We start from the raw sequence: 25,432 nt of genomic DNA, 5'->3' as shown, positions 1-25,432 counted from the left end.
TATCCGTCCAGCATTTCTTCTGAAATTTAAACTAGCATTTAATGTGTTATTTGTGTAGTATTCTGTAATACACATGGCAACCCTCAGCCTCATCTGTTTGTCAGAATTCAGGATTTTGTATAGTTTTCATGTTTTTTGTCCTTCAGTGTTCTCTCATTACATTACCCAGCATGCATTATGCAAGTTTGGGAATCCCAGCTGGGTGCTAGATGCTTTTGGGCATACAGTGAAGTTCATTGTTGCATGTTTGTGGTTTCCCTTGTGCCATTTGCTTTCTCTTTTGCAGAAGTGATGGATTCTCTCTCTGTCCCGCCTTCTTCTTCCCACCACTCATCTCAGCTCAGCCCAGATGAGAGGAAGTTACTGGCCAAGCTGGAAGAGCAGAACAGGTCACTTTTACTGGTTTCCACCCACATAGATTCACCCGTTAAACTCTATTAATAAGCCTGCAGTGTATCGACCAGACAGTTACACGTATATACGAGACAATCTCTACGTCATGATCAAATATTAGGCTACGTTCACATTACAAGCCTCATTGCTCAAATCCGATTTTTTTGCTCAGATCCGATCTCTCTGACATGATGGTTCACACTCGTTTAGCTAAGTGACTCAAATCTGTCATTAATGTGACGAACCGGCGTCCTGAAATGACCCTCATGAGCTCATCCTACTCAGTAACGTCACGTGAATGAATCACGAGCATCATCAGCACAAACTAACGAGCAGAACGAGCTTCGCTGAGAAGATAATTAACTCTGATCAGCTCTCAGCTTCATTATTAGAGCGAGACGAAGGAGAAAAAGGTGAGATGAGCTGCTTTTCCACCGTTTACAGGCTTTAACTTCTGTTCAGCGCTGTTGCCATGGTAACGCTCAGGAAAATGGTTCAGTTCTTCTAGATATTCTCCAAAATGTGAGTGGTGAGTTAGTCGTTAAACTTGTCGTCACCAGGTAACTAATTGGCTAAGCTAAGATAGTCTTACCATGTTAGCATTAGCTTATGTCCGGTGTTTAGTTAGTCGTTAAACCTGTCTGCACTAGGTAACTAATTAGCTAAGCTAAGATAGCCTTACCGTGTTAGCATTAGCTTATGTCCGGTGTTTAGTTAGTCAGTAAACCTGTCTGCACTAGGTAACTAGTTAGCTAAGCTAAGACAGCCTTACCGTGTTAGCATTAGCTTATGTCCGGTGTTTAGTTAGTCGTTAAACCTGTCTGCACTAGGTAACTAATTAGCTAAGCTAAGATAGCCTTACCGTGTTAGCATTAGCTTATGTCCAGTGTTTAGTTAGTATTGCGCCCTTGTGAAAAATAGGATGTTAGCTATAAAACAGAGCAGCTGAGCTATAAACAGTACAAACACAGACAGGATGCACACAGATGCCTAGTTTTAATTGTTGATGGTGGTTTCTGAGAAACAATATATGAAACACTCTGGATAGTTTCATATCTGGACTGCAGGCAGGTCAGTTTAGCACCCGGACTAATACAGAGCAATGCTGTTGTAATACATGCAGAATGTGGTTTGACATTGTCTTACTAAAATAATCAAGGCCTTCCCTGAAAAAGACGTCATCTGGATGGCAGCATATGTTGCCAAACATATATATATATATATATCGTTCAGAATTAATGGTGCCTTCGTAGATGCCCCCCTATACCATCATGAATACTGGCTTTTGAACTGTGCACTGATAACAAGCTGAGTGGTCTTTAGCCCGGAGGACACAGTGTCCATGATTTCCAAAAAGAATTTCACATGTTGATTCGTCAGACCACAGGACACTTTTCCACTTCCCCTCAGTCCATTTTAAATGAGCTCAGGCCCAGAGAAAGTGGCAGCATTTCTGGATCCTGTTTATATACGGTTTCTTCTTTGCGTTTGAGAGTTTTAATTAGCATTTGTGGATGGAGCGACAAACTGTTTTCACAGACAGTGTTTACAAATACTGGTTTTTGGCCTTGTCGCTTGCATACAGAGATTTCTCCAGATTCTCTGATTCTTTTAATGTTATTATGTACCGTAGATGATGTAAAGCAAAAGTTCTTTTTTTCTATTTTATGTTATTCTTCAATTGTTGCACTGTTTGCTTGTGCAATCTTTCACAGAGTGGTGAACCCCTCCTCATCTTTACTTCTGAAATACTCAGACTGAGATGCTCATTTTATACCCAATCATGTTACTGACCTGTTAAACCACAAGGTGTTTTTTTAAGCATTACGCAACTTTACCAGCCTTTTGTTGCCCCCGTTCCAACTTTTTTGGAATGTGTTGCTGGCATCAAATTTAAAATGGGCATATATTTTTCAAAAAACAATAAAATTTTTCCATTCCAACTTCCATTGATATGTTGTCTTTTAAGCATTTTCAATGAAACATAGGGTTTATATGGTGTGCACATTGTTGCATTTTGCTTTTATTTACATTTTTCACAGCATCCCAACTTTTTTTGGAAATGGGGTTGTACAATCGTGGTTTTAAGGTCCAACTGTGTACCTTAAATAAGTTTTTCCCAGTGGAAAAATATGTATTTGCACCTTTCCATAACCTAACAGAGCAATAAAATAAAAAGCCTGGAGGCGAGACGGGGTGTGTGGAGTCAAAATATCATTTCAGTGGATTATGGTTCAGTTATGTTCCCTGACTAAAGGTGCTGAGATGTACCCTTGAGGGTACCACCCCAGTTTAGTACCTCTTTTTCTGAGAGTGTAGTTTTGCATACCACCCCTCTAAAGCCCCCTCTGCAACCCAGAGCAAGTGGGAGCCGCCACATTCTCAGTCCATCACTAGCCATACCTAACAAGCATCAGCCGTAATGAAGGACAGGCTCTGCGAATTGGCTTTCTGTGCTGTTGGCACCATCATCATCTTGAAATGTGTTCTCAGTACAGCTGTTAGTGTACCTCTGTTACAGGATTGAAGCTCACTAACCATGTCACTAATCCTTATCCTTTTCACACGAAGGGCACACTTTTCAGTAGGATGTTGATCCATCGATCCTGAATTATTACAGCGCTGATGGCGTGACTGTTATCATTTGTCTTTGCAGGCTGTTGGAAACTGACAGTAAATCCTTATACTCTGTGAACGGCGTCCTGCGAAGCCCCTGTTCTTCAAAAATCTTCTCTTTCGAGGAAGACTCCAGCACTTGGGGTTGTGTTGTTGACAACTGGGATGAATGGAGCAAGAAGAAAGTAAAACAGTTGAAGGTAGAGGCACAGGAAACTTGATCTTGGTGTTTCTTGCATGTGTTTTTTCAAGATGTGTAACAGTAACAGTAATGGACTCACTCTAATGCTGACACTATATTGGTGTCTGCAGATGTTTCCATAAAACAAACCCAGTTTGATGCTCAGCACTGTTATGATAATGTGTTAATTCACCTGTATTTTGGATGCACTCTTTATTGTGCCCTTAATGTTCTTTCCATCCGTGCTTTAAGTTATTACAGAGTCAACGCAATGTTTTTTTTTCATTCAGTAAACATAAATGATCTAATTCAGCTTCTGTAAGAGTGTCAAAGTATATGCATGAAATGGTTCGTACCCTGTACATGTTTGATAATAATATAAGAAAAAAAAATTATATTAACAGTATATCAGACCTAATATCAACACAGAATGGATTTTTTTTATTTAAATATTTTAATTAGGGAGCATCTTATTGAATTTGCATTGTAAACAGTTACAATACTTTCATTTGAAACTTTTTTAAACATTGGAAAAATATCAACATAATACTTAAACACTTAAGACAATAAGATGAAGACCATGTTGTCCACCCTCACACACACACACACGCACACACACACTAACAGCAGGTCAATTAGGAGGAGAACAGTGTGAAGGACACAGCACCTCCACACTTTTACTCCCCGCAGGTTCACCCAACACCACATGTGTAATATAAATGTGAGGGGGGTGAACAGAGTGAAGACACTGAAAATGGGTTATTTTATATGTTCTTCACAGAAAATGGGCAAAGACCAAGAATCTGAGGTTAAAATAATAATAAATCGCATCATTTTTTCTTTTGGGAAACATTGAAACTGGGTCCCACAGACCTGGACAGCACACAAGGGATAATCATTCAGGTTTATGTTTAATTATTCAAACATTTCTTCCCACTGTTGTCTCTTAGAGATCAGAGGGTAATTTTAGTGACTAAACTTACAAACTACAATTACATAACGTTCATATTTGCTTTATAGTAGTCTCTGATTCACAGTAGTTACAGATTCATTTTAAGATCAGTAACTCAATAACAGGCCTGCAGTTTAAGGGGTTAATCTTCTGGTAATCTTCTTTATGGACAGCATGGCTGTTAAAGTAGTTTTCACCTGTGTCATACCATCCATGTCCAGCTTCAGCAGTTCAGTCTGGGTCATCTGGAGGATGGCCATTCCCACACGGAACACGATCTCCAAACCCTGACCACACACAAACACGCATACAGTCTGAGTCAATCAAGTTTCGTCACATCTTCACTCAGCGATTTCACTTCTACATACACGCTGTACACACAGTGATTCCAATTTCAGGTCCAGTTTCAACTCTGCAAGTATTGTAGTAACACTACTGTTTCATTATTAAGTTTTGGTTGGAAACACAAGGGTTAAATTCTTGAAATGCCAAACGACAGCGTGTCCAATCAGGATTTTTCCTCTAAGGCTTTAAGGTAGATCCCATTGGTTAAGACTTCAGTCAGATAAACTGACATAATTAGGAAGTGAGGAATCAACCAATCACATTATGATTTATAATGTGACCAATTTTGAGTGAAAAAAACTTCTGGAAGCTCCAGAAACATCACTGACTATGAATACAAGCTGTAGTCTCACCAGGTTTCAGGTTGTTGTTAGAATTTAACAGTATTATCTGTAAATATAACTGATGCTTTCACTTCATAAACCGGTTTTCTGTCTCCCTCTTCAGGAGATGATAAGGAAAGGGATCCATCCTCATTTCCGGCCCACGGTGTGGCAGATGCTGTGCAATGCGCACAGCGTGTCTGTGCGGGAGCAGTACTCTGAGCTGCTGCAGAAGACCTGTCCGTGTGAGAAAGTGATCGAGAAAGACCTGAGCAGAATCTTCTCCCAGCATCAGCTCTTCCAGGGTCTGCACAGCAGCATCCAGCAGCCGCTCTTCAACGTGCTTAAGGTTATTTTACTCTGTGTGAAGTTGTTAAGGAGTGTTTAGTGAGTTTAGTTAGTTTTGCTTCTGAAAATCAAAGTTTGCTTCTTTAATTTTGGGCTGCATCTACTAGCTAACAAGCAATGGAAGCTTATTAAGCAACAGAACACGAGAGGGAGTGTGTTATCACAAAATAACATCACGGCTGTGATTTGGTCGCCGTAGATCATCACAGCTGTGATGTTATTCACGATAACACACTCCTCGAGTGTTCTATTGCTTTTATACAACAGTTAAATAAATACAGTAAGAAATACATAAACTGGGTCGTGAACGCGGCGTTTAATATGTTTTAATGTTCGCAGTTCCTTCCGGCAAATTGTAGTTCGTCAACGAGCAGCTTGTTGCTACGTCAGAGTAACGAGCTCCGCCCACTCGCTGCACAGTCTGCTGTCAGCCTCACCTTTTGAAGTACGGGCTGAGGCTTAAAACTGCCGCAATATCAAGTTCAGCTCAGTTTTGTCAGTTTTTGCCAGATCAGTATTAATGTTGTTTTGTTCCAGCCAGTCTGTAAAGCATCTTACAGCCCATTTAGTTTGGCGAATGGTATTGGGTTCATTTCTGGCTGATTCCAGGTTGTTCAGCTGTTCTTCTGTCACAGCTGCCGACTGAAAAGCTGCTCAGTGGTGATGACAGTTTGGGAATTTAGTGTCGTCTCATCTTCAGAGTCTGACCAAATCGGCTGTCGGTCAAATGTGATTTTAAAAGTGTCCATTTTCTGTTTGTGGCAAAGTAAGAAGTAAAGGTGTTCAAATGGCTTGAGCGTCTCCTACAGCTGTCAAAGTTGTTGCTCAGCGGAGCGATACAGTGTTTGTGAAAAAAACGTGATGCTATGGCGAAATAACAGCACAGTTAGAACGCTTCTCAACCAATCAGCTTGCGTGGCCGGAACTAACTGTTGTATAACATCTGTTAACAATGTTACGGTGAAATTACAGTGCACCTTCAACCTTACAGTAGTTTTCCGTGTTATTACAGAAAATGTCTTAAGATGTGTTGGTTTCACAATAAAATGATCTATTTAAGTCTATTTAATTCGACTTAACAATCTGATATATTTCGAGGCAAGGATGTGATGATTTAGGCATGCAGTCTTGCATGATGCTAATTGGTGTACATAAGCCTCTATTATGAGGCTAACGTAGGCTAAAGTAATAGAGGCTTATGTACACCAATTAGCAACTGCAGACAAGAAATCAAATCTTGTCTGATCTACTACATTTGGGGGGGGAGGGGACAACTGTGTAAATCATTACTGAACCATTCCTTTAAATGTCATTTTTCAAACTTCTTAGAAATCAGCTCAAATAAACCATTTGATTGTTTATCTTCGTTTCAGGCTTATTCAGTTCTAGACCATGAAGTTGGATACAACCAGGGAAGTGCATTCATAGCTGGACTGTTACTCATGCAGGTAATACATCCTCTAACGAGGATTCTTTTAATTATTAGTTTTGGGAAAGGTTGTTGTTTTTATTGCAGTTACTGCTCTAACTCTACTCTGAACTTTCACAGACTGAACCATGGTTGTTTGGATGCAGTCATTCAATATAATTATTCAGTTATTATCATTATCTATTAACTATTCAGTATCTAATATGAATTATAAAATGGATAGTTCTGGTCCTGAAATCTGATTGGCTGGGCCGCGTTCAAAGCCGTTGTAAAATCCACGATATACCACGGCTGTGACCGCCTCACAGCGACTGAACTCTGTATCACTGCGCCACAGCACGAAAACCCTTCTGCTGTTAATGGATTAATCTTTGACTCTATTGCTGATCACATGGAGCACTGAGTGAACTGATGAAGCACAAACCCGTTTTTGTTTAAACTGAGGGGCTGACAACTTATTTTCTTATCTAGAACTAGGCTGGTCAGTTAGCCAACAGGCTAACAGATAGCAAGCATGCTAAACAACTCCAACATTAATATCAGAGGGTTGAATTAAAGTACTTACGATATGATTCAGTAAAAACGGCAGTATAAAAGTAGAAAGAATGTAATTTGGTGACCAAAAAGTACTTATAAACTGAAAGTATTTTCATTAAACAGTGATGTGTTATCATATGTTCACTGTTATACAAAAAAATTTTTAAAAATCATGAAATAAGCAATAAGCCACTCAAGGCAGTGCGTTACTGTGATCACAGTAAAGGGAGTATTATGCACTCTGTTTCGCGTCATGCCAAAGAACACCCTTCGCTGTGGTAAAATCGCAGTAACCCACAGCCTCTCATAGCTTTTTGCTTTATGTCTCATTATACAACAGTTAGTTCCGGCCATGCAGGCTGATTGGTTGAGAAGTGTTCTAGTTTTTTCACAAACACTGTAACTATCACTCCGCTAAGACGCTGTTGCTAAGCAACAACTTTGATAGGAGACGCTCGAGCCATTTGAACATTTTTACTTCTAATTTTGCCACAAACAGAAAATGGACACTTTTCAGATCACATTTGACCGACAGCCGATTTGGTCAGACTCTGAAGATGAGACGACACTAAATTCCCAAACTGTCATCACCACTGAGCAGCTTTTCAGTCGGCAGCTGTGACAGAAGAACAGCTAAACAACCTGGAATCAGCCAGAAATGAACCCAATACCATTCACCAAACGTGTAGTCTGATCTTCAGAGTCTGACCAAATCAGACTGAGTCATAAAACTGCAGCAATAAAAAACAAAAGCTGCTCAGTGGTGATGACAGTTTGGGAATTTAGTGTAAGGAGCTGGAGAACGAACTACCGGCTGTGCAGCGAGTGGGTGGAGTTCGTTACTCTGACGTAGCAACAAGCTGCTTGTTAAGGAACTATAATTTGGCGGAAGGAACTGCGAACATTAAAACATATTAAACGCCGCGTTCACGACCCAGTTTATTAATTTATTACTTTATTTATTTAACTGTTGTATAAAAGCAATAGAACACTCGAGGAGTGTGTTATCGCCAATAACATCATGGCTGTGATGATCTACGGTGACCAAATCACAGCCGAGGTGTGATTTCGTGATAACACACTCCCTCTTGGGTTCTATTGCTTCAGTAACTACAGTGTCAGATATGGGTTAAAGGTTAACTCAGTTGGAACTAATGTGTTTGTTACACTACAGATGCCAGAGGTGGAGGCCTTTGGTGTGTTTTTGAGGCTCATGCAGGACTTCAGGCTGCGAGAGCTCTACAGGCCCCGCATGGTTGAACTGGGCTGCTGCGTGTTCCAGCTAGAAGGGCTGATCCAGGTACAATTCCACAGTCTGCCATTTACAGTCGTATGTAAAAGTTTGGGCGCCCCTGGTCAATTGACATGTTGTTGTTGATTTTGTGAGTGTAGATAAGTGAACACATCCTCTACAGAGAACACACTTCTGCACATTTTAAAGGACAATTACTGTTAATTTACTCAATTTAACGTCTCGAGGGGGGTAATCTGTGCAAAAGTTATGGAATATTTGTTATATATTGTGCAGAAAAACACCATATTTGAATCAGACAAGCAATAAAATACACTGATCAGGCATAACATTATGACCACCTCCTTGTTTCTACACTCATTGTCCATTTTATCAGCTCCACTTACTATATAGGTGCACTTTGTAGTTCTACAGTTACAGACTGTAGTCCATCTGTTTCTCTGATACTTTGTTAGCCCCCTTTTACCCTGTTCTTCAGTGGTCAGGACCCCCATGGACCCTCACAGAGCAGGTACTATTTGGGTGGTGGATCATTCTCAGCACTGTAGTAACACTGACGTGGTGGTGGTGTGTTAGTGTGTGTTGTGCTGGTCTGAGTGGATCAGACACAGCAGTACTGCTGGAGTTTTTAAACACCTCAGTGTCGCTGCTGGACTGAGAATAGTCCACCAACCAAAAATATCCAGCCAACAGCGTCCTGTGGGCAGCGTCCTGTGACCACTGATGAAGGACTAGAGGATGACCAACACAAACTGTGCAGCAGCAGATGAGCTACAGTCTCTGACTTTACCTCTACAAGGTGGACTGACAAGGTAGGAGTGTCTAATAGAGTGGACAGTGAGTGGACACAGTGTTTAAAGGCTCCAGCAGCACTGCTGTGTCTGATCCACTCAGACCAGCACAACACTCACTAACACACCACCACCACGGCAGTGTTACTGCAGTGCTGAGAATGATCCACCACCCAAATAGTACCTGCTCTGTGAGGGTCCATGGGGGTCCTGACCACTGAAGAACAGGGTAAAAGGGGGCTAACAAAGTATGCAGAGAAACAGATGGACTACAGTCTGTAACTGTAGAACTACAAAGTGCACCTATATAGTAAGTGGAGCTGATAAAATGGACAATGAGCGTAGAAACAAGGAGGTGGTCATAAAGTTATGCCTGACTGGTGTATGTAATGTGACCAGGGCTGTGTTAACTTCTGCATAAGCCTGTACAGTAAAATGATATGCAATCCGCTTGTGCAGAAGTGTGATAATGTATACATTATTACTGATATCTGTATACTGGCCAGGCTACCCCACACAATATTGCTTTTGTTGCCTTTATTAGAAACTCTGACCTTATACTTCCACCCACTGGCCACTTTATGAGCTCCACTTACCTTTTAGATCCACCATATAGGTGCATGTATGGACGAGCAGCCTCCCTCCACCTCATTCATCATCAGTTTCTGACCACCACCATTGGTCCAGATATTTGGGCATCCATTCTCAGCACAGCAGTGACAGACATGGTAGTGTGTGTGGTGCTGGTACGAGTGGACCACTGCCCAATAATATCCAGCGGCTCTGTGGTCAGAAACTGACCCCTGATGAAAGGCTAGAGGATAAATAACACAAACAGATGGGCTACTGTTTTAAACTGTACTCCAGCAAGGTGGGGCTACAACGGAGGGGTTTCTAATAAAGTGGCCAGCACAGTGTCCCCTATATAGCTTTCACTACTGTTTCTCTCTTGTCCAGGACCAGCTTCCTGAGCTTTATTCTCACTTTCAAACTCACGCCTTCTACACCTCCACATTCTCTTCATCCTGGTTCCTCACAGTGTTCCTCTCCTGCCTGCCCCTAACTGCAGCCAACAGGGTCTTTGACATATTCATGTGTGAGGTAAGGCTTATGACAAGGCTGGATTGGAGAGGGTCATGGGGAATATTTAATAATTTATTGCAGCTCAGGGGTCGACAACATGCGGCTCTTTTACTGCCTTGTCGCAGCTCCACAGCAGAATTTCATTTGTAGGTAAAAATAAAATAATCCTCCTTTGCAGTAAAATAAAGCTCTGCTGATCGTTCAACACAGTTTAACAATAAATGGTCTTAAACGCTGGAGTTAATGTAGAACTGCTAATTCACCCTTTAACCCTGAAGATCAACGCACAGAATGCTGTTACCATAGCGATGCAGACAACAGTCTCACCTAGCTAGTAGGTAACGAAAAGGCAAAGAGAACGATTCGGAGACGAATGGACTTATTTGTGTTTATAATCACTCCAGCTGGTTTCCTGATACGTTTAATCTGCAACGAGAAACTGTGAAACACTAAGAAGTCGTGAGGCTGAAGTCGCTTCTCATTCGCCAGCTTCTTGTTCGAATTTTCCGGTTCAACCTTAAATGATGTGGTGGGTAAATTGATTTCAGCCTCGTAAAAAATTTAACGTTGAGAGACGTTTTACGAGAAACTGTTCCACTTTCGCAGAAAAGTTTCCTGACTGAGATGCGAGAAAAGCGGCTATAGCTGAGCTAAAGCTTAAAGCAGAGCAGAGTAAGTCTGCGTTTTCATTTAAATTTTTTAGCCTATACCAGCACATCAGCACATACTGAGACATATTTACAGCCAAAATGGTAAAATGGACATGAAATGTTGTGGCTCCCAAGTTTGTGGTTTGATATTTCTTTTTTTTGGATTTTTATCCCAATTTTCTCCACAAATTTAGTCATCTCCAATTCCATCCACTAGTTAGGACTCCCCCAATCACACGATACCATCAACACTAGGTGGGTGAAGGCTAACGCAGGCTTCCTCCGAGACCTGTGAAACCAGCCTCCGCATCTGTTTGAACTGCAGCTCACACAACGTCACTGGACAGCCGAACGCACTCGGAGGAAAGCGCCAACCGCCAGATCTGTTATGTCAGCTAACAGACGCCTGCGCTGACCAGCAACGCGTTAAGTGATGGGGGAGAAGGAGGGGCCATCCTACCCACCCAGAGAGAGCGAGGCCAGTTATGCTCTCTTGGACTCCCGGCTACAGATGGCTGTAGCATCACCAGGGATTGAACTCACGATCTCCTGATAACAGAGCCAACGCTTAGATGGTTGCACCACTCGGGAGCGTGTTTGATATTTGTTTAAAGGGCAAAATGTCTCTTCTTAACATTTGGGGTGCTGACCCCTGATGTAGGCGTTTTAGGACCACTGTTAATAAAAATAAAACTAGTAGACTTGAATAAAGTCGTAATATTTGGTGGATAAAGTGGGCTGACTGTAGGGGGCTAACTGTAGGGGGGCTAACTGTAGGGGCTGCCATAACACGTTGAGGTCTCGGTTGCTGTACTGGTGCCGGAGCTCCACTCACTCCTGTCTGTTTGTGGATCATTTTGATCATCATTCTCACTGTCTGTGAAACTTCATGCACTCTCTGAATGGGGGGAGATGTAGCCCCCGATAGCCGTGTAGACGACCCTGCCTGAGATTCTCCTTCAACAGCACAGACAGACAGTTTCCTCCGAGTCCGTCTGGCTCTTTATTCTAGATAAACACGGTTTCCTGCTCAGCCGTTTCAGCCGGTTCTTATCCTAATAACAGGCTGGTGCTGATGTGCAGGAGAGACAGGGAGACTGAGTGTTTCTTTATGGGTGAATCGATATGAAACTATAACTCCACCAACTCACCGCCCCTCATTTAACACGAGGAGGTGCTGCTTCCCTTTGCAAAGGCTTTGGCCACAATATTGTGACCATTCCTGGTAGTAATGCTGCTTTAATGTCGGAATTCTACAACTTTTTTTCTCAAAATAGCACAACTTTATCCTCAAAGTCTACTATTTTTATTTTTATTAACAGTGGCCCTAAAAAGCCGTCGTAGCCTTCAGTTTGAGCCATAAGTGTCAAAACTCAGTCAAAACCAAGGGAAAGAACAGCCCTGTGGTAGTGCTAATTTCTAGCACCCCTTTTAGTAGTATGTTAGCACTAAGCTAATGGTATTTCACATGATCAATTTTTGTGTGTTCTAGATTAAACATAAACATTTACAGTTTGTATAAGACATTCCAGATATTTTACCTTGTATCGTCAGTGTCCCAAGAAAACCATGTATTGATTTTTGTCGATATTTTGCTTCATCATTTCAACACACCAGCTGTCTTTTTTGTTGTGTAAAATTTCATGATGAATGGACCAATAAAAATGCTCTAAATCACTTGGAATAAAATCTTTCTAGATTAACTTACGTTGAAAGGTAAGAGTGTTTTGCCTTCTCCTGTAAAGTTACTCTTTGTGGCAGTTTTACAGGGACTGATTAGAGCTAATTTCTAAAAGCTACCTGAAACCTGGTTAGACTACAGCTTGTGTTCATAGTCAGAGGCGTTTCTGGAGCTTCCAGAAGTTTTTTTCTCACAAAATTGGTCACATTATAAATCAAAACGTGATTGGTTGATTCCTCACTTCCTAATTATGTGAGTTGATATGACTTTTTCCACCTCTGAAGTCTTAACCAATGGGACAGCTCACTTTCTATATCTACCTAGAAACCACAGAGAAAAAATCCTGATTGGACACGCTGTCGTTTGGCATTTCAAGAATTTAACCCTTGTGTTTCCAACCAAAACTTAATAATGAAACAGTAGTGTTACTACAATACTTGCAGAGTTGAAACTGGACCTGAAATTGGAATCACTGTGTGTACAGCGTGTATGTAGAAGTGAAACCGTTGAGTGAGGATGTGACGAAACTTGATTGACTCAGACTGTATGCGTGTTTGTGTGTGGTCAGGGTTTGGAGATCGTGTTCCGTGTGGGTATGGCCATCCTCCAGATGACCCAGACTGAACTGCTGAAGCTGGACATGGAGGGGATGACGCAGGTAAAAGCTATTTTTACAGCCATGCTGTCCATAAAGAAGATTACCAGAAGATTAACCCCTTAAACCGCAGGCCTATTATTGAGTTACTGATCTTGAAATTAATCTGTATTGTGAATCAGTGATTCCTATAAAGCAAATATGAACGTTATGTAGTTGTAGTTTGCAAGTTTAGTCCATATAATCACCCTCTGATCTCTAAGAGACAACAGTGGGAAGAGAGTGTTAGTAGAAAGAGAGAATTTTCGCTCACATACACACTTAAGAAAGATGGTTCTTTAAGGGTTCTTTAGAAAAGAACACTCGAGGAACCCTTTGCATGATTAAACGGTTCATGAACGGGCTGTTCAGACTGATGAAAATGTGCTGTAGATGAAAATGATTCTACATCCCACCCAAAAGGGTTCTTATATTGTTACGATGTCAAGCTTGTAACCATAGAAGAGCCATTTTGGGTTCCATATAGATCCGTTTTCAAAAAAGGTTCTATATAGAACCGTCTAAAGCACATTCATGCACATTTTCCATCAATCTGAAGAACCCCTTCATGATGCAAAGAAACGTTTAATCATGCAAAGGGTTCTTTGAGTGTTCAAGGTTCTATATAGAACCATTTTCTTTACTAAAGAACCATTGAAGAACCATCTTTTTTAAGAGTGTACTTTGCATCATCAAAGCGTTCGTCAGATTGATGGAGAACGTGCTGTAGATGGTTTTATGTAGAACCTTTTGAAAATGGTTCTATATACCACCCAAAAGGGTTCTTCTATTATAACAAGCTTGACATTGTAACAGTAGAAGAACCCTTTTGGTGCTACATAGACTATATATCTATATTTAAAACCATATACAGCACATTTTCCATCAACCTTTCACCTTGCAAAGAACCATTTAATCATGCAAAGGGTTCTTTGAGTGTTCATTGTTCTATATAGAACCATATTCTTTACTAAAGAACCCTTAAAGAACCTTTTTTTTAAGAGTGATACCATCTCTTCTATTTTTGTATCGTCTTCCTGAGCAGACACTTTGGGTGGTTTTCCAGACAAAAGTTAAGCTCACTGTCTGACCAAATTACCCAAGATGTATTTTTAGGCTGGAACTGGGTTTTAATCTGTGTCTGGGAAGTCGGTCTGTGTGGTTAGGCTGCACTTCGGTAGTTTCCGAAGCTCCTCTGTAACGTTGTTGTGATATCAGAATTTTGTCTTTGATTAAAACACTTACCATGTGAACACCTACCGTTTATTAGTGTAAACACAGACAAGTATTCAGGTTGTTACAGCTTAATAAACATCTACTTTTTGTATTCAAGGCAAGTTTATTTATACAGCACCTTTCATACACCGCTGTCATTCAAAGTGCTGTACAAATCATAAAAGAAGTCATTTAAAAAGTAAAGTAAGGGAGAATAGAAAAATGGAAAGTGAAGGAGAATAGAAATTAAAAACATGACTAAAGCAGTAGATTTAAAAGAGAAAAATCATTCAACTAAAAATCAAATTAAAAATTACATTTGAATAATTACAAATCATGTCGCTGCTGTCGGAACAAAACCTTGCATCTCCAAATGGTAACTTTACAGGATAAGTAAAAACATACTGTACTTTTAATGTAAGTCAATGGAACCAGAATTTCTTCTAAGTCATTTTGGGTTGTTTCTTTTGGTCCATTCATCATTATATTTACACACAATGTAAAGAGTTATGAGTTTTATTATTTTCAAATCATATCAAAAACTGAAAAATGATAAACGGAGATAAGAGGTTTTGCTCTGACAACAGCAAAATTAAAAATGAAATAAGAATAATTAAAAATCTAATTAAAAATTAAATTAAGATTAAGTGCTTTTGCAGAGAAGAAGGCCTAGAAACGCTAACAGTGTTTTAAACTGAACTGAAAGCTGCTCATATAGGAACATTTTGAGCCTGGATTTAAAGTGTCCAGTGTTGGGGCTCTTCTAATGCTCTGTCAACTGGTTCCATTTAAGAGCAGCACAGTATCGAAACACTGCTCCTCCATCGGCAGGACTGACTAGTTCCTAATGATGTGAGAGTTCTGCTCGGCTCATTTCGCTGCAGCAGATCAGATAACGACGCTGCTCCTACACCACTGAATGATATAAAGACCAGTAATAGTATCATAAGTCCATTCTGTAACAGACTGGTAGCCAGTGTAAGGATTTAAAAATGGGGGTGTGAGAGCTCTGGCAGCTGCATAAATCTCATTAAGTCTCATTTTCATCAACATAAAACTCTTCAAATGTCAAATCAAATTGGTTACTAAATAATTAACATGTTTTTATTCAAAAAATCTGTTTTAAAGAGCCTAAAGCGTCTAAAAACCCACTGTGTTCAAACACAAACAGGGCTATGTGTTGCGTTGATTGTTTCTAATGTCACATGTTACTGAATAAAACTCTTCATTTATATACACACATCTGTTCATCTTTGTTTAAGTAGCATGTGCATTTTGATTCATCTATAGGCAGAACACAGTGTCAACATTGTGTTAGATACTGTAGATACGGAATTGAAAGTACTGAAAATAGAATTGAGTTGTTTACCAAATTGCCCTGCGATGGACTAGCGACCTGTCCAGGGTGTATCCTGCCTTCCGCCCAATGACAGCTGGGATAGGCTCCAGCACCCCACCACAACCCAGAAGGATAAGCGGTTTAGATGATGTGTGTGTGTGTGTGTGTGTGTGTGTGTGTGTGTGTGTGTGTGTGTGTGTGTCATATTGAAGATACTGTCCATGTTGTTTCAGTTTTTGGAGAAAACGGCCCCCCAGCAGATGGACAGAGATCCGGGCAGGATGATAACGACGGCTTATCAAATAAAGTACGACTCCAAGAGAATGAAGAAGTGAGTGTGTTTATCCTTCCTGAGAGGAGCGCCACCTGTTGTTCACTATTTTATACAAATGACCTCTAAATGTGATTACAAATCACAAGTCCAGACAGACCTTATTGTGTGAATTCAGCTACTTTAAGGTGCACCTGTTGCTGACACAGACATTCAGCTATGCACACACAGCTTGTATACTCACCATAGGAAAGCACACATGAGCCTAAGGTCACCATGCCCAGTGCCAAACATGGGCTAGAGGGGTATGGAGCCCCCCAGCGTTGGGCTGTTGAGCAGCGGAACTGTGTTCTCTGGAGTGATGGAGCTCCATCCAATACCTTTGGGATGAGTTGGAGTGATCCAGAACTGACCATCCAACATCAGTACCTGACCTCACAAATGCTCAATCAAATCCTCACAGCAATGTTCCAACATAGTGTAAAGAATTCCCAGAAGAGTAGAGGCTGTTACTTCAGCAAAGAGGGACAAACTAACTATTAATGCCCTTCATTTCAGAAGAAACACTGGATGAGCACATGTCTACACATTTTTGGACATATAGTGTATCATATGTTATTACTTTGGCATTATAAATCTAAAAAACATATATATTGAGATTTGATATTGATGTTTATGCACACTGGTTAATGTCTTTTTAGGCTTGAAAAAGAATACACAGCCATAAAAATGAAGGAGATGGAAGAACAAGAGGAAATGAAGGTGAGCTTTGCTTCCTTTACGCTTGCATTGCTGAGAATAGTAACGTAATTATATAAATTATATAAGAACCTCTGGCTGTGCTGTCTGTGTTTTTCTTTAGAAACTACATTCAGAAAATAAACTTCTGCGACAGCGGATTGACACCCTGGAGAAAGTGAGTGGATCAGTTGGTCAGTCATTTTTGACCATGCGATACAGTAGTATAGTGCCTTCTAGGTTGTGAAGGTTTTCTGTCATCTACGTCTTTATATTGTCGTGTAGTAGTAAGTTAAGCCCTGAAATGGCCAGGAGCTGCCACCAGGCTCAGGCTGGTGTAATGTGGTTTCTCTTGTAATGTGAGAAATCACATTACAGACCTTATAAGTGGACTCCTGGATAACAAACAATACAATCTCTCTCTCTCTCTCTCTCTCTCTCTCTCTCTCTCTCTCTCTCTCTCTCTCTCTCTCTCTCTTTGGTAGAGGTTCTGTGAGGATGCGGTGTGGAAGCTGGGGCAGGAGTGTGCGCGGATCCGGCTGAGAGAGGCAGAGCATCGGCACGTCTTAAAGCAGATGGAGATAAAGATGCTGCTGATGGAGAAAGTGCGAAACGTCCACATAGTGCACTTCACTACACTGTTCTAATCTAAGTGACCCGTTATCAGATAGCATTTATCAGTGTCAATGACAGGTTCATGATTTGATGTAAGCTCTTCTTCAGAATCTGACCAAACAGGCTGCAGGTCAAATATTATCTTATGGACGTTATCTAATGTGTTCAATTTCTGTTGCTAAAAACAAGCAGGAATGTAGTAACAACAAGCTGCAGCATAAAGCGAGTCATTACTTAGCAACTAGTGCTCAGCAGAATTAGACTGTGCCATCAGAACTAACTGTTATACACACACACACACACACACACACACACATATATATATATATATATAGACACACACACGCGCATATATATATATATATTGCTGCTGTCAGAAGAAAGAAAACCTCATATCTCCATTTTTGTTGTTTTTCAGTTTTTGACATAATTTAAAAATGCCTGTTGCTCTTTACATTATATGTAACTTTCATGATAAATGGGCCAAAAGAAACGGACCAAAATGACTTGGAAACACTTCTGGTTCCATTGACTTACATTAAAAGTAACATAGGTTTTTTCCTTCTCCTGTAAAGTTACCATTTTGGAGATACAAGGTTTTTTTCTGACAACAGCGAGATACATATATATTACATGTATATAATACATATAAGACTTAATGTTATTACATATAGTTACCCCAATATTTGTAATAAGGGACTTTTATTATTATTATTATTATTTTTATTATTATTATTACTATTATTATACGCAAACAGGACACATTTCACACACATATATATATATATATATACACACACACACACACACACACACACACACATCGCTGCTGTCGGAAGAAAGAAAACCTCGTATCTCCATTTTTGTTGTTTTTCAGTTTTTGACATAATTTGAAAATGCCTGTTGCTGTTTACGTTATCATTGCGTTTACATTATCATTTCATGATAAGTATTAAATATAGTTGCTCACGTACTTGTAATACTAAGTAATGGTATTTTTATCATAATGTGTTCATGTGTGTTTTAGAGCAGTACAGTTCCTGATGAGGTCAGTATGCAGTATCTGCATGAGCAGCTGGTCGGTGGGAAGCTGAGGGAGGCAGAGGCACTGACCGGACTCAGAGAGATTAAACATCACATTAAAGATCTGGAGGAAAAATGGCAGGTTTGTGTTTGCATGTTTGTATTAAATAAATGGTTGATCATGATTATATTTGCAGTGTCTTACTGTACTTAATTTTACAATTTAATCAGGACAAACAGTGTAAATGTTAAAGAGGAATCCCTTCCTCAACTTTTTCAAAATTTCAGTATAGTTCAAATGTTGAAGTGTAAACGGTCATTTAGAGCAGTTTGTTGTGAAATGGTTCATAACTTACTGACTCTACATTCTTTACTGGGGATCCATCAATACCATTTTTTCAGATCGAGTATGAGTGTGTTTTTTAGTACACGTCGATACTGATTGTGATACCATACTGAGTCATGTACTTAGAATTACAAACGGATAGTTCCGGTCCTAAAATCCGATTGGCTGAGTCGCGTTCAAAGACATTGTAAAATCCACGATATACTCACACCTATGATGCCTCACAACAACTCTGTATTACTGCATCACGGCACGAAAAGTCCCTTGTGCTGTTCATGGAATAATCTTTGACCCTCGCACAGACCACCAAGTATACTGATGAAGTAAGAACCCGTTTTTTGTTTAAACTGAGGGGCAACTTAAGTTCTTAAATAGAACTAGACTGGTCAGATAGCTGACAGGCTAAAAGATAGCTAATAGGCTAAAACTACTCCATCATTAACATCACAGGCTTGAATTAAAGTACTTACGGTATCATTAACTGTAAAACAGCAGTATAAAAGTCTAAAAAATGTCACATGAATATCTTACATGCTTCAAATGTTAGTGTTTTAGTCAGAAGTAGCATCAAACCCAGACTGAATCCCAAAAGGCTCCGTACAGTCCCAAATTACTATTTCCTAACTATATTATGCTCTGTTGGGCTGCAGGATACAGTATTTAAATTCCCACCTAGTGCACTATGTAGGGAGCAGGGAGCTATTTGAGATTGAGCCCCAGCAGGAGAAGAGGGTTTATCACAGCTTCGCATCGTGCCTAAGAACACCCTTCCTGTGATAAAATCGCAGTAACCCACAGCCTCTTGTGGCTTATTGCTTTATTAAGCAGCTGTTAGTGTAAATGAGTGCAGTGTACCTTAGCAGTTAAATCATTAAAATGTAGCTGATTCTAAATGACGTGCATTAACTAGCTATGCTACGTAAGTTACCTTGGATCGAGCAGCATTACAATGGAGGAGAGTTTGGTCCGTGTCAGAAAAGCACTTCTGTACAGTTGTAAAGTATGTTTCATAGTTTTGATCCCTGCTCTGCATCTGTCTCTTTCAAAAACACTCGCTGTAGCACAGCGACAGCAGGAATCAAATCTGAAGCTAATGCATCTGAAGAGCTCATTTTTAGAGTCTTATGTCTTGTTGGAGTCTTTTGTTTGGCTGGTTGAGCTGTAGTTGAATATCCTCTAAAGCCAGACATACACTGTGCGATTGTAGGACCAAGCAGCGGCGTACGTTAACTAAGCTTATGTCACGTATCAGTATCAGTGACACTTTATTTTGAGTGGTCCTTTTTAGATGAAACAAACACTCAACGGACTCTCAGTGACATGTCAAAGACGTATGAGGGTGAGGATTAGGTTTTGGGTTGAGGTTAAGGTTAAGATTAGGTCCAGGGTGAGGGTTAGGTTTTTGGTAAGGTTGTGTAAGGTTAGGTTTTGCATAATGGAAGTAACATATTAACGTTACATTAACTTAATGTAAGTAATGTATCAACAGAACAACTGCATGATATTTACTTCAGTGTATTCAAGACGCTTCACTACTGCAGCTTCACTGATATGTTGATGTGTTACTGATAATCTGTTAAGAGTTTATTAATCATCTACAAGGGACCGCTCTAAATAAAGTGTTACCCAGGTATCAGCTGGTATCAGGTGTTAGTATCTGATTAGTATGCATTATGAGTTAACGAGCACGGTATTGATGCATCGCTGTTCTTCACAGTGGTGGTGATAGGAACCAGGGGCCGTGATGTCTACAACTCAAATATAGACATTTTATTTACTATCCAAAACCACCAGTGAACCCACACGTGTCTTCTGAGCCTTATATGTAATGTTGAACATGGTAAAAAAGTGGTGAAAAAGACACCCTGTATGTACCTTTCCACCATAAAATATATATAACTTATTTAAAAACTGTCATACAACAATATCACAGGCATCAGGCATCAGTGTCTTCATGACCATTACATGTGATAACTTTCTGTAAGGGAGCTTTTAGAGGCATTAAACTCCGCAGACGTCTGGTTCCTATCAACAGCACTGTTAACACTTCTGACTCTGTAAATTCTCTAAAACTGAGCAATTCACGTCAAACAAATCTGCATGATTTTGTTTATATCTGGATTTTGTAAACACCTGAATCTGTTTACATCTACATAATTATGCAGAGATTTGGAGAAATCTGTGAAATGCTCTTAAAAAAGGCTGAGTTTGGCTCTATTTCTCTTCCTCAGATGCAGCAGAAGGGCAGCAGTAGTGTGAGTGACCTGCAGGGGGAGCTGATGAGTGTGAGGTTCAGAGAAGTTCACGCTCAGGTTCAGCTCACACAGAGCCGCCACCAACTGCTGCAGCTGCAGACGCAGGTCAGACACCACATAATGATCGTTTCGTACACTTTATTTAGAGCGGTCCCTTGTAGATGATTAATAAACTCTTAACAGATTATCTGTAACACATCAACAACATATCAGTGATGTATCAGTAGTGAAGCGTCTGAATACACTGAAGTAAATATCTTGTAGATGTTCTGTTGATACATTACTTACATTAAGTAGATGTTATGTTAATATGTTACTTTCATTACGCAAAACCTAACCTTACCAACCTTACCCAACACCTAACCCTCACCCTGGCCCTAATCCTGATCCTAACCTTACCCTAAACCCAAAACCTAATCCTAACCCTCACCCTGGCCCTAATCCTGATCCTAACCTTACCCTAAACCCAAAACCTAATCCTAACCCTCACCCTGGCCCTAATCCTGATCCTAACCTTACCCTAAACCCAAAACCTAATCCTAACCCTCACCCTGGCCCTAATCCTGATCCTAACCTTACCCTAAACCCAAAACCTAATCCTAACCCTCACCCTGGCCCTAATCCTAATCCTAACCTTAACCTCAACCCAAAACCTAATCCTAACCCTCACCCTGGCCCTAATCCTAACCCTAACCTTAACCTCAACCCAAAACCTAATCCTAACCTTGACCTCAACCCAAAACCTAATCCTAACCCTGGCCCTAATCCTAACCTCAACCCAAAACCTAATCCTGACCCTCACCCTGGCCCTAATCTTAATCCTAACCTCAACCCAAAACCTAATCCTGACCCTCACCCTGGCCCTAATCTTAATCCTAACCTCAACCCAAAACCTAATCCTAACCCTCACCCTGGCCCTAATCTTAATCCTAACCTCAACCCAAAACCTAATCCTAACCCTGGCCCTAATCCTAACCGTAACCTTAGCCTCAACCCAAAACCTAGTCCTAACCGTAATCTTAGCCTCAACCCAAAACCTAATCCTAACCCTCACCCTGGCCCTAATCCTAATCCTAACCTCAACCCAAAACCTAATCCTAACCCTGGCCCTAATCCTAACCGTAACCTTAGCCTCAACCCAAAACCTAATCCTAACCCTCATCCTGGTGCTAATCCTAATCCTAACCCTCATATGTTTTTGAAATGTTAATGAGTCCATTGAGTGTTTATTTTATCTAAAAGGACCGATCAGAATAAAGTGTTAGCAGTATTTTGTAGTGAGTTATAATCAGCTCTAAAATTCAAAGCTGTTGCACTTTAATCACCATCTTTAGTACAATTTACACCCCTAAAGCTGCTTTTTCAGATGAAGCTTGTGGGGGTCACAACACATAATACAGCGGAACTCAGACTGCTGACTGGTTCCTACAAGCGTTAGTATGAACATGCACAGTAATTAAGGGTCCAGTAGATGGAGACATTTTACTTACATAGCATCCGAACAGCAGCTCAGTCTGAGACTTTACCAAGATTTTATGGTTCTTTTGTGTAAGACATAAATATCCCTTACAAATGTAGAATCTAGGGGGTAGAACTGCATTGTGTAAGTAATTGTGTTCATTGAGTTTAATTACTATCTGGACTGAAGCACATGTAGCTTTTGTTTGCTTTGTTTTGGACAACATTTTGCTGTAGAATCCCCGGATTGCAACATCTTGCTTGTGGCGAAATTCTCATATCATTGTTTTTCAAAAAAAGTCACGATGACACACAGGTGGCTTTTAACGTTAGAAATTTCAAAATGCCTGATCTGTCTGATCTGGAGACTGACATTGCAAAAGCACACAACCAGAATAACAGTCAGAAGGGAAAAATGTCTGTCTCAGGGCTGCGAAATCACTCGAAAATCAGATCCGCCCAAAACGGTTGATAAGCAGAAATCAGTTTCATTCCATCAGCAACATGTGCGAATCTGAATCATTTCAAACTAAACACCAGTCTTAAAAAATTCCCACGTTGCAGTATACTTGCGTTGACCCTAAACTCACATAAAGTGTGCGCACACTTCAGTTCCTCATCTTCTAAATACAGAAATTTGTTTCACGGCTGTTCCTGGGGGTAAATGTGCAAGATGGTGATTCTGCTGCATCAATTTGGAATGTTAGAATAGGTTATTATCTATTGTTATAATACTCACAAAGCTAATTATATTGGCCAAAATTCTCAAGCTATTATCAAATGTATACAAAAAATATATACAAAAAATCTTGGGGTATTGTTTTTTTAATTTCTATATTCCACTACTGTGTAAATAGTCGCATTTGTGAATTCAGTATATTTTTAGATAATACTGAATCGTACGTTAATAACCAGTTTGTGGTGAAATTTGAGATTTCATTTTGCACTGAATTGTTTCCTAAAGACCCCCAATCAAATCTGTTTGATCTGCATAATAGCGAGTCAGTTTTTGAGAGATTAACAAGCCTTATTGCTGTTTTTGCAGGATCAACTCTGCAGTCTCCAGCTAAAGCGCATCACCGAGCGCATGCACAGCCAGCACGAGCGTCTGCAGGACATAATGATGCAGAACCAGCGTCTGCACAGTCTACTGGGACAAACAACTGAGGAAGAGCAACACAAGGTAACAGCATGGCCCGGTATAGGGGTCGGCAACGTGACAATATGTTACATGACGATGACCATTATGTCGTAATACACTTTTCTGAGTATATGATGGGTCTAGGCAGCACTTCTAGGACACAAACAACTGTACAGATCATTAAAAAGACCAATTATAGAGAGGCTGTAAACAACAACCAACTCCTTCCAGTACAACTGAAACTCCTCCTAGTACAACCAAAGCTCTTCCAAATACAACCAAAAACCTTCTCAGTACAACTAAAACGCCTCCCAGTACAACCATAACTCCTACCAGTACAACCAAAACTCTTCCCAGTACTACCGAAACTCATCCCAGTACAACTTTGACTTCTCTCAGTACAACCGAAACCCCTCTCAGTGCAACTGAAACTCCTCCCAGTACAACCAAAACTCCTCCAAATACAACCAAAACCCCTCCCAGTACAACTGGAACTCCTACCAGTACAACTGAAGCTCTTCCAAATACAACCAAAACCCCTCTCAGTACAACCGAAACTTCTCCCAGTACATCCATAACTCCTACCAGTACAACCGAAGCTCTTCCAAATACAACCGAAACCCCTCTCAGTGCAACTGAAACTTCTCCCAGTACAACCAAAACTCCTCCAAATACAACCAAAACCCCTCCCAGTACAACTGAAACTCCTCATAAAGAAGACCAATTATAGAGAGACTGTGAACAACTGCAACAACCAGTATATAGTAGCTGAATAAACTGCATGGTAACAAGTAGCTGACTGGACAGCAGCCCGTTATGACATCCTATTTTGCCTATTCCAACTTGTCTGCGATCCTCAGAAAAGCGAAATATTGTGATACGTATGAGAATGTAAAAGTATGTATCTTGATGTTATATTTTTGCCAAATTGCCCACCCTTAGCCCAGAGTGACATAATTCCCCATTTGAGCCAGCAGAGGTGGCTAATTACTGGGTCATTTATCCTCCACAACTCTTCCTGAGGGCTAAATTCAGACCCAGGCCATGTGCGTTATTAAACCCTACTTAGCCCTGCTGGGTGCAACTCCATATGCTGTGGGCTGAGCTTGAGGGGAAGTGGACACGATGACCTCAGTGTTAAGCGCAGTGACACTTATTCCACTTTTCAGTAATGGAAGCTTATATCAAATCCATTAGCATGGGGATGACTGCGTGCTTAAATCATCACATTGCTTACGTGTTTTTTGACACTGTATGACACATTGTTGATCCATAAACATGCACTAAATTACAGAGCAAAGCTAAAAACAGTAGCAGTAAGGATGAATGTGTAAGATTACTTGTTAGCTACATCATCCTGGTACCTGATCAACTTTGCTTGAAGTATGGAAGGAAACTGTAAATTAGTGAATTAGATTTTCCCCCAAAACAGATCTCCTCTGTGTGTGTGTGTGTGTGAGGGGCTGTACACTGAAACTATTTGCAGTGAAGCATCACCATTACCAGCAGCTGGAGACACACCCAAAGTGTTATCACACGCTGTTTTGATTAACCTGTTTTTTCGTGGTGTCAGCACACGCTCTGTTTTAAATCCGTTCTCCTTTGAAAGGTCAAACCAGAGTCCGGCACTGTCTCTTTGAGCCCGTTTACACCTAGTTGTGGCATGCCATGCTCCGTTTAGTGGGTGTTTTTCTCACATGTGCAGAACAGCAGGGGGAGGCACCATTACAGTACTGGGAGGGGTTTTGGTTGTCATATGTGGCTTGGAGAGACAGACCCTGTTTACACCTGGTCACTTCATGTGTCTTGAGTACCA

General features: G+C 40.5%; 1 protein-coding gene across 2 annotated transcripts in view; it reads left to right on the top strand.

Annotated features, from left to right (window-relative positions):
• The window catches only part of evi5a (ecotropic viral integration site 5a), a 48,210-nt gene that overhangs the window by 1,317 nt on the left and 21,461 nt on the right, over positions 1–25,432 (top strand). Inside the window, exons 2-15 of one of the 2 annotated variants that reach the window (XM_036556530.1) lie at positions 287–389; positions 3,050–3,209; positions 4,935–5,159; positions 6,532–6,606; positions 8,299–8,424; positions 10,125–10,268; positions 13,150–13,239; positions 16,003–16,100; positions 16,742–16,802; positions 16,903–16,956; positions 17,264–17,383; positions 18,421–18,558; positions 20,994–21,122; positions 23,521–23,658. In XM_036556530.1, coding sequence (XP_036412423.1) covers positions 292–389; positions 3,050–3,209; positions 4,935–5,159; positions 6,532–6,606; positions 8,299–8,424; positions 10,125–10,268; positions 13,150–13,239; positions 16,003–16,100; positions 16,742–16,802; positions 16,903–16,956; positions 17,264–17,383; positions 18,421–18,558; positions 20,994–21,122; positions 23,521–23,658 — 1,656 coding nt within the window. In that variant the 5' untranslated portion in view covers positions 287–291. The remainder of the gene's footprint in view (positions 1–286; positions 390–3,049; positions 3,210–4,934; positions 5,160–6,531; positions 6,607–8,298; positions 8,425–10,124; positions 10,269–13,149; positions 13,240–16,002; positions 16,101–16,741; positions 16,803–16,902; positions 16,957–17,263; positions 17,384–18,420; positions 18,559–20,993; positions 21,123–23,520; positions 23,659–25,432) is intronic. The other variant, XM_036556532.1, reaches the window with a different exon arrangement.

The sequence above is a fragment of the Colossoma macropomum genome, unplaced genomic scaffold (genome assembly GCF_904425465.1).
Source record: "Colossoma macropomum unplaced genomic scaffold, Colossoma_macropomum, whole genome shotgun sequence".
In the NCBI taxonomy this organism is placed as follows: Eukaryota; Metazoa; Chordata; class Actinopteri; order Characiformes; family Serrasalmidae; genus Colossoma; species Colossoma macropomum.
Note: the sequence above shows the minus strand (reverse complement) of the source record. Positions and strands in the feature narration are given on the sequence as shown.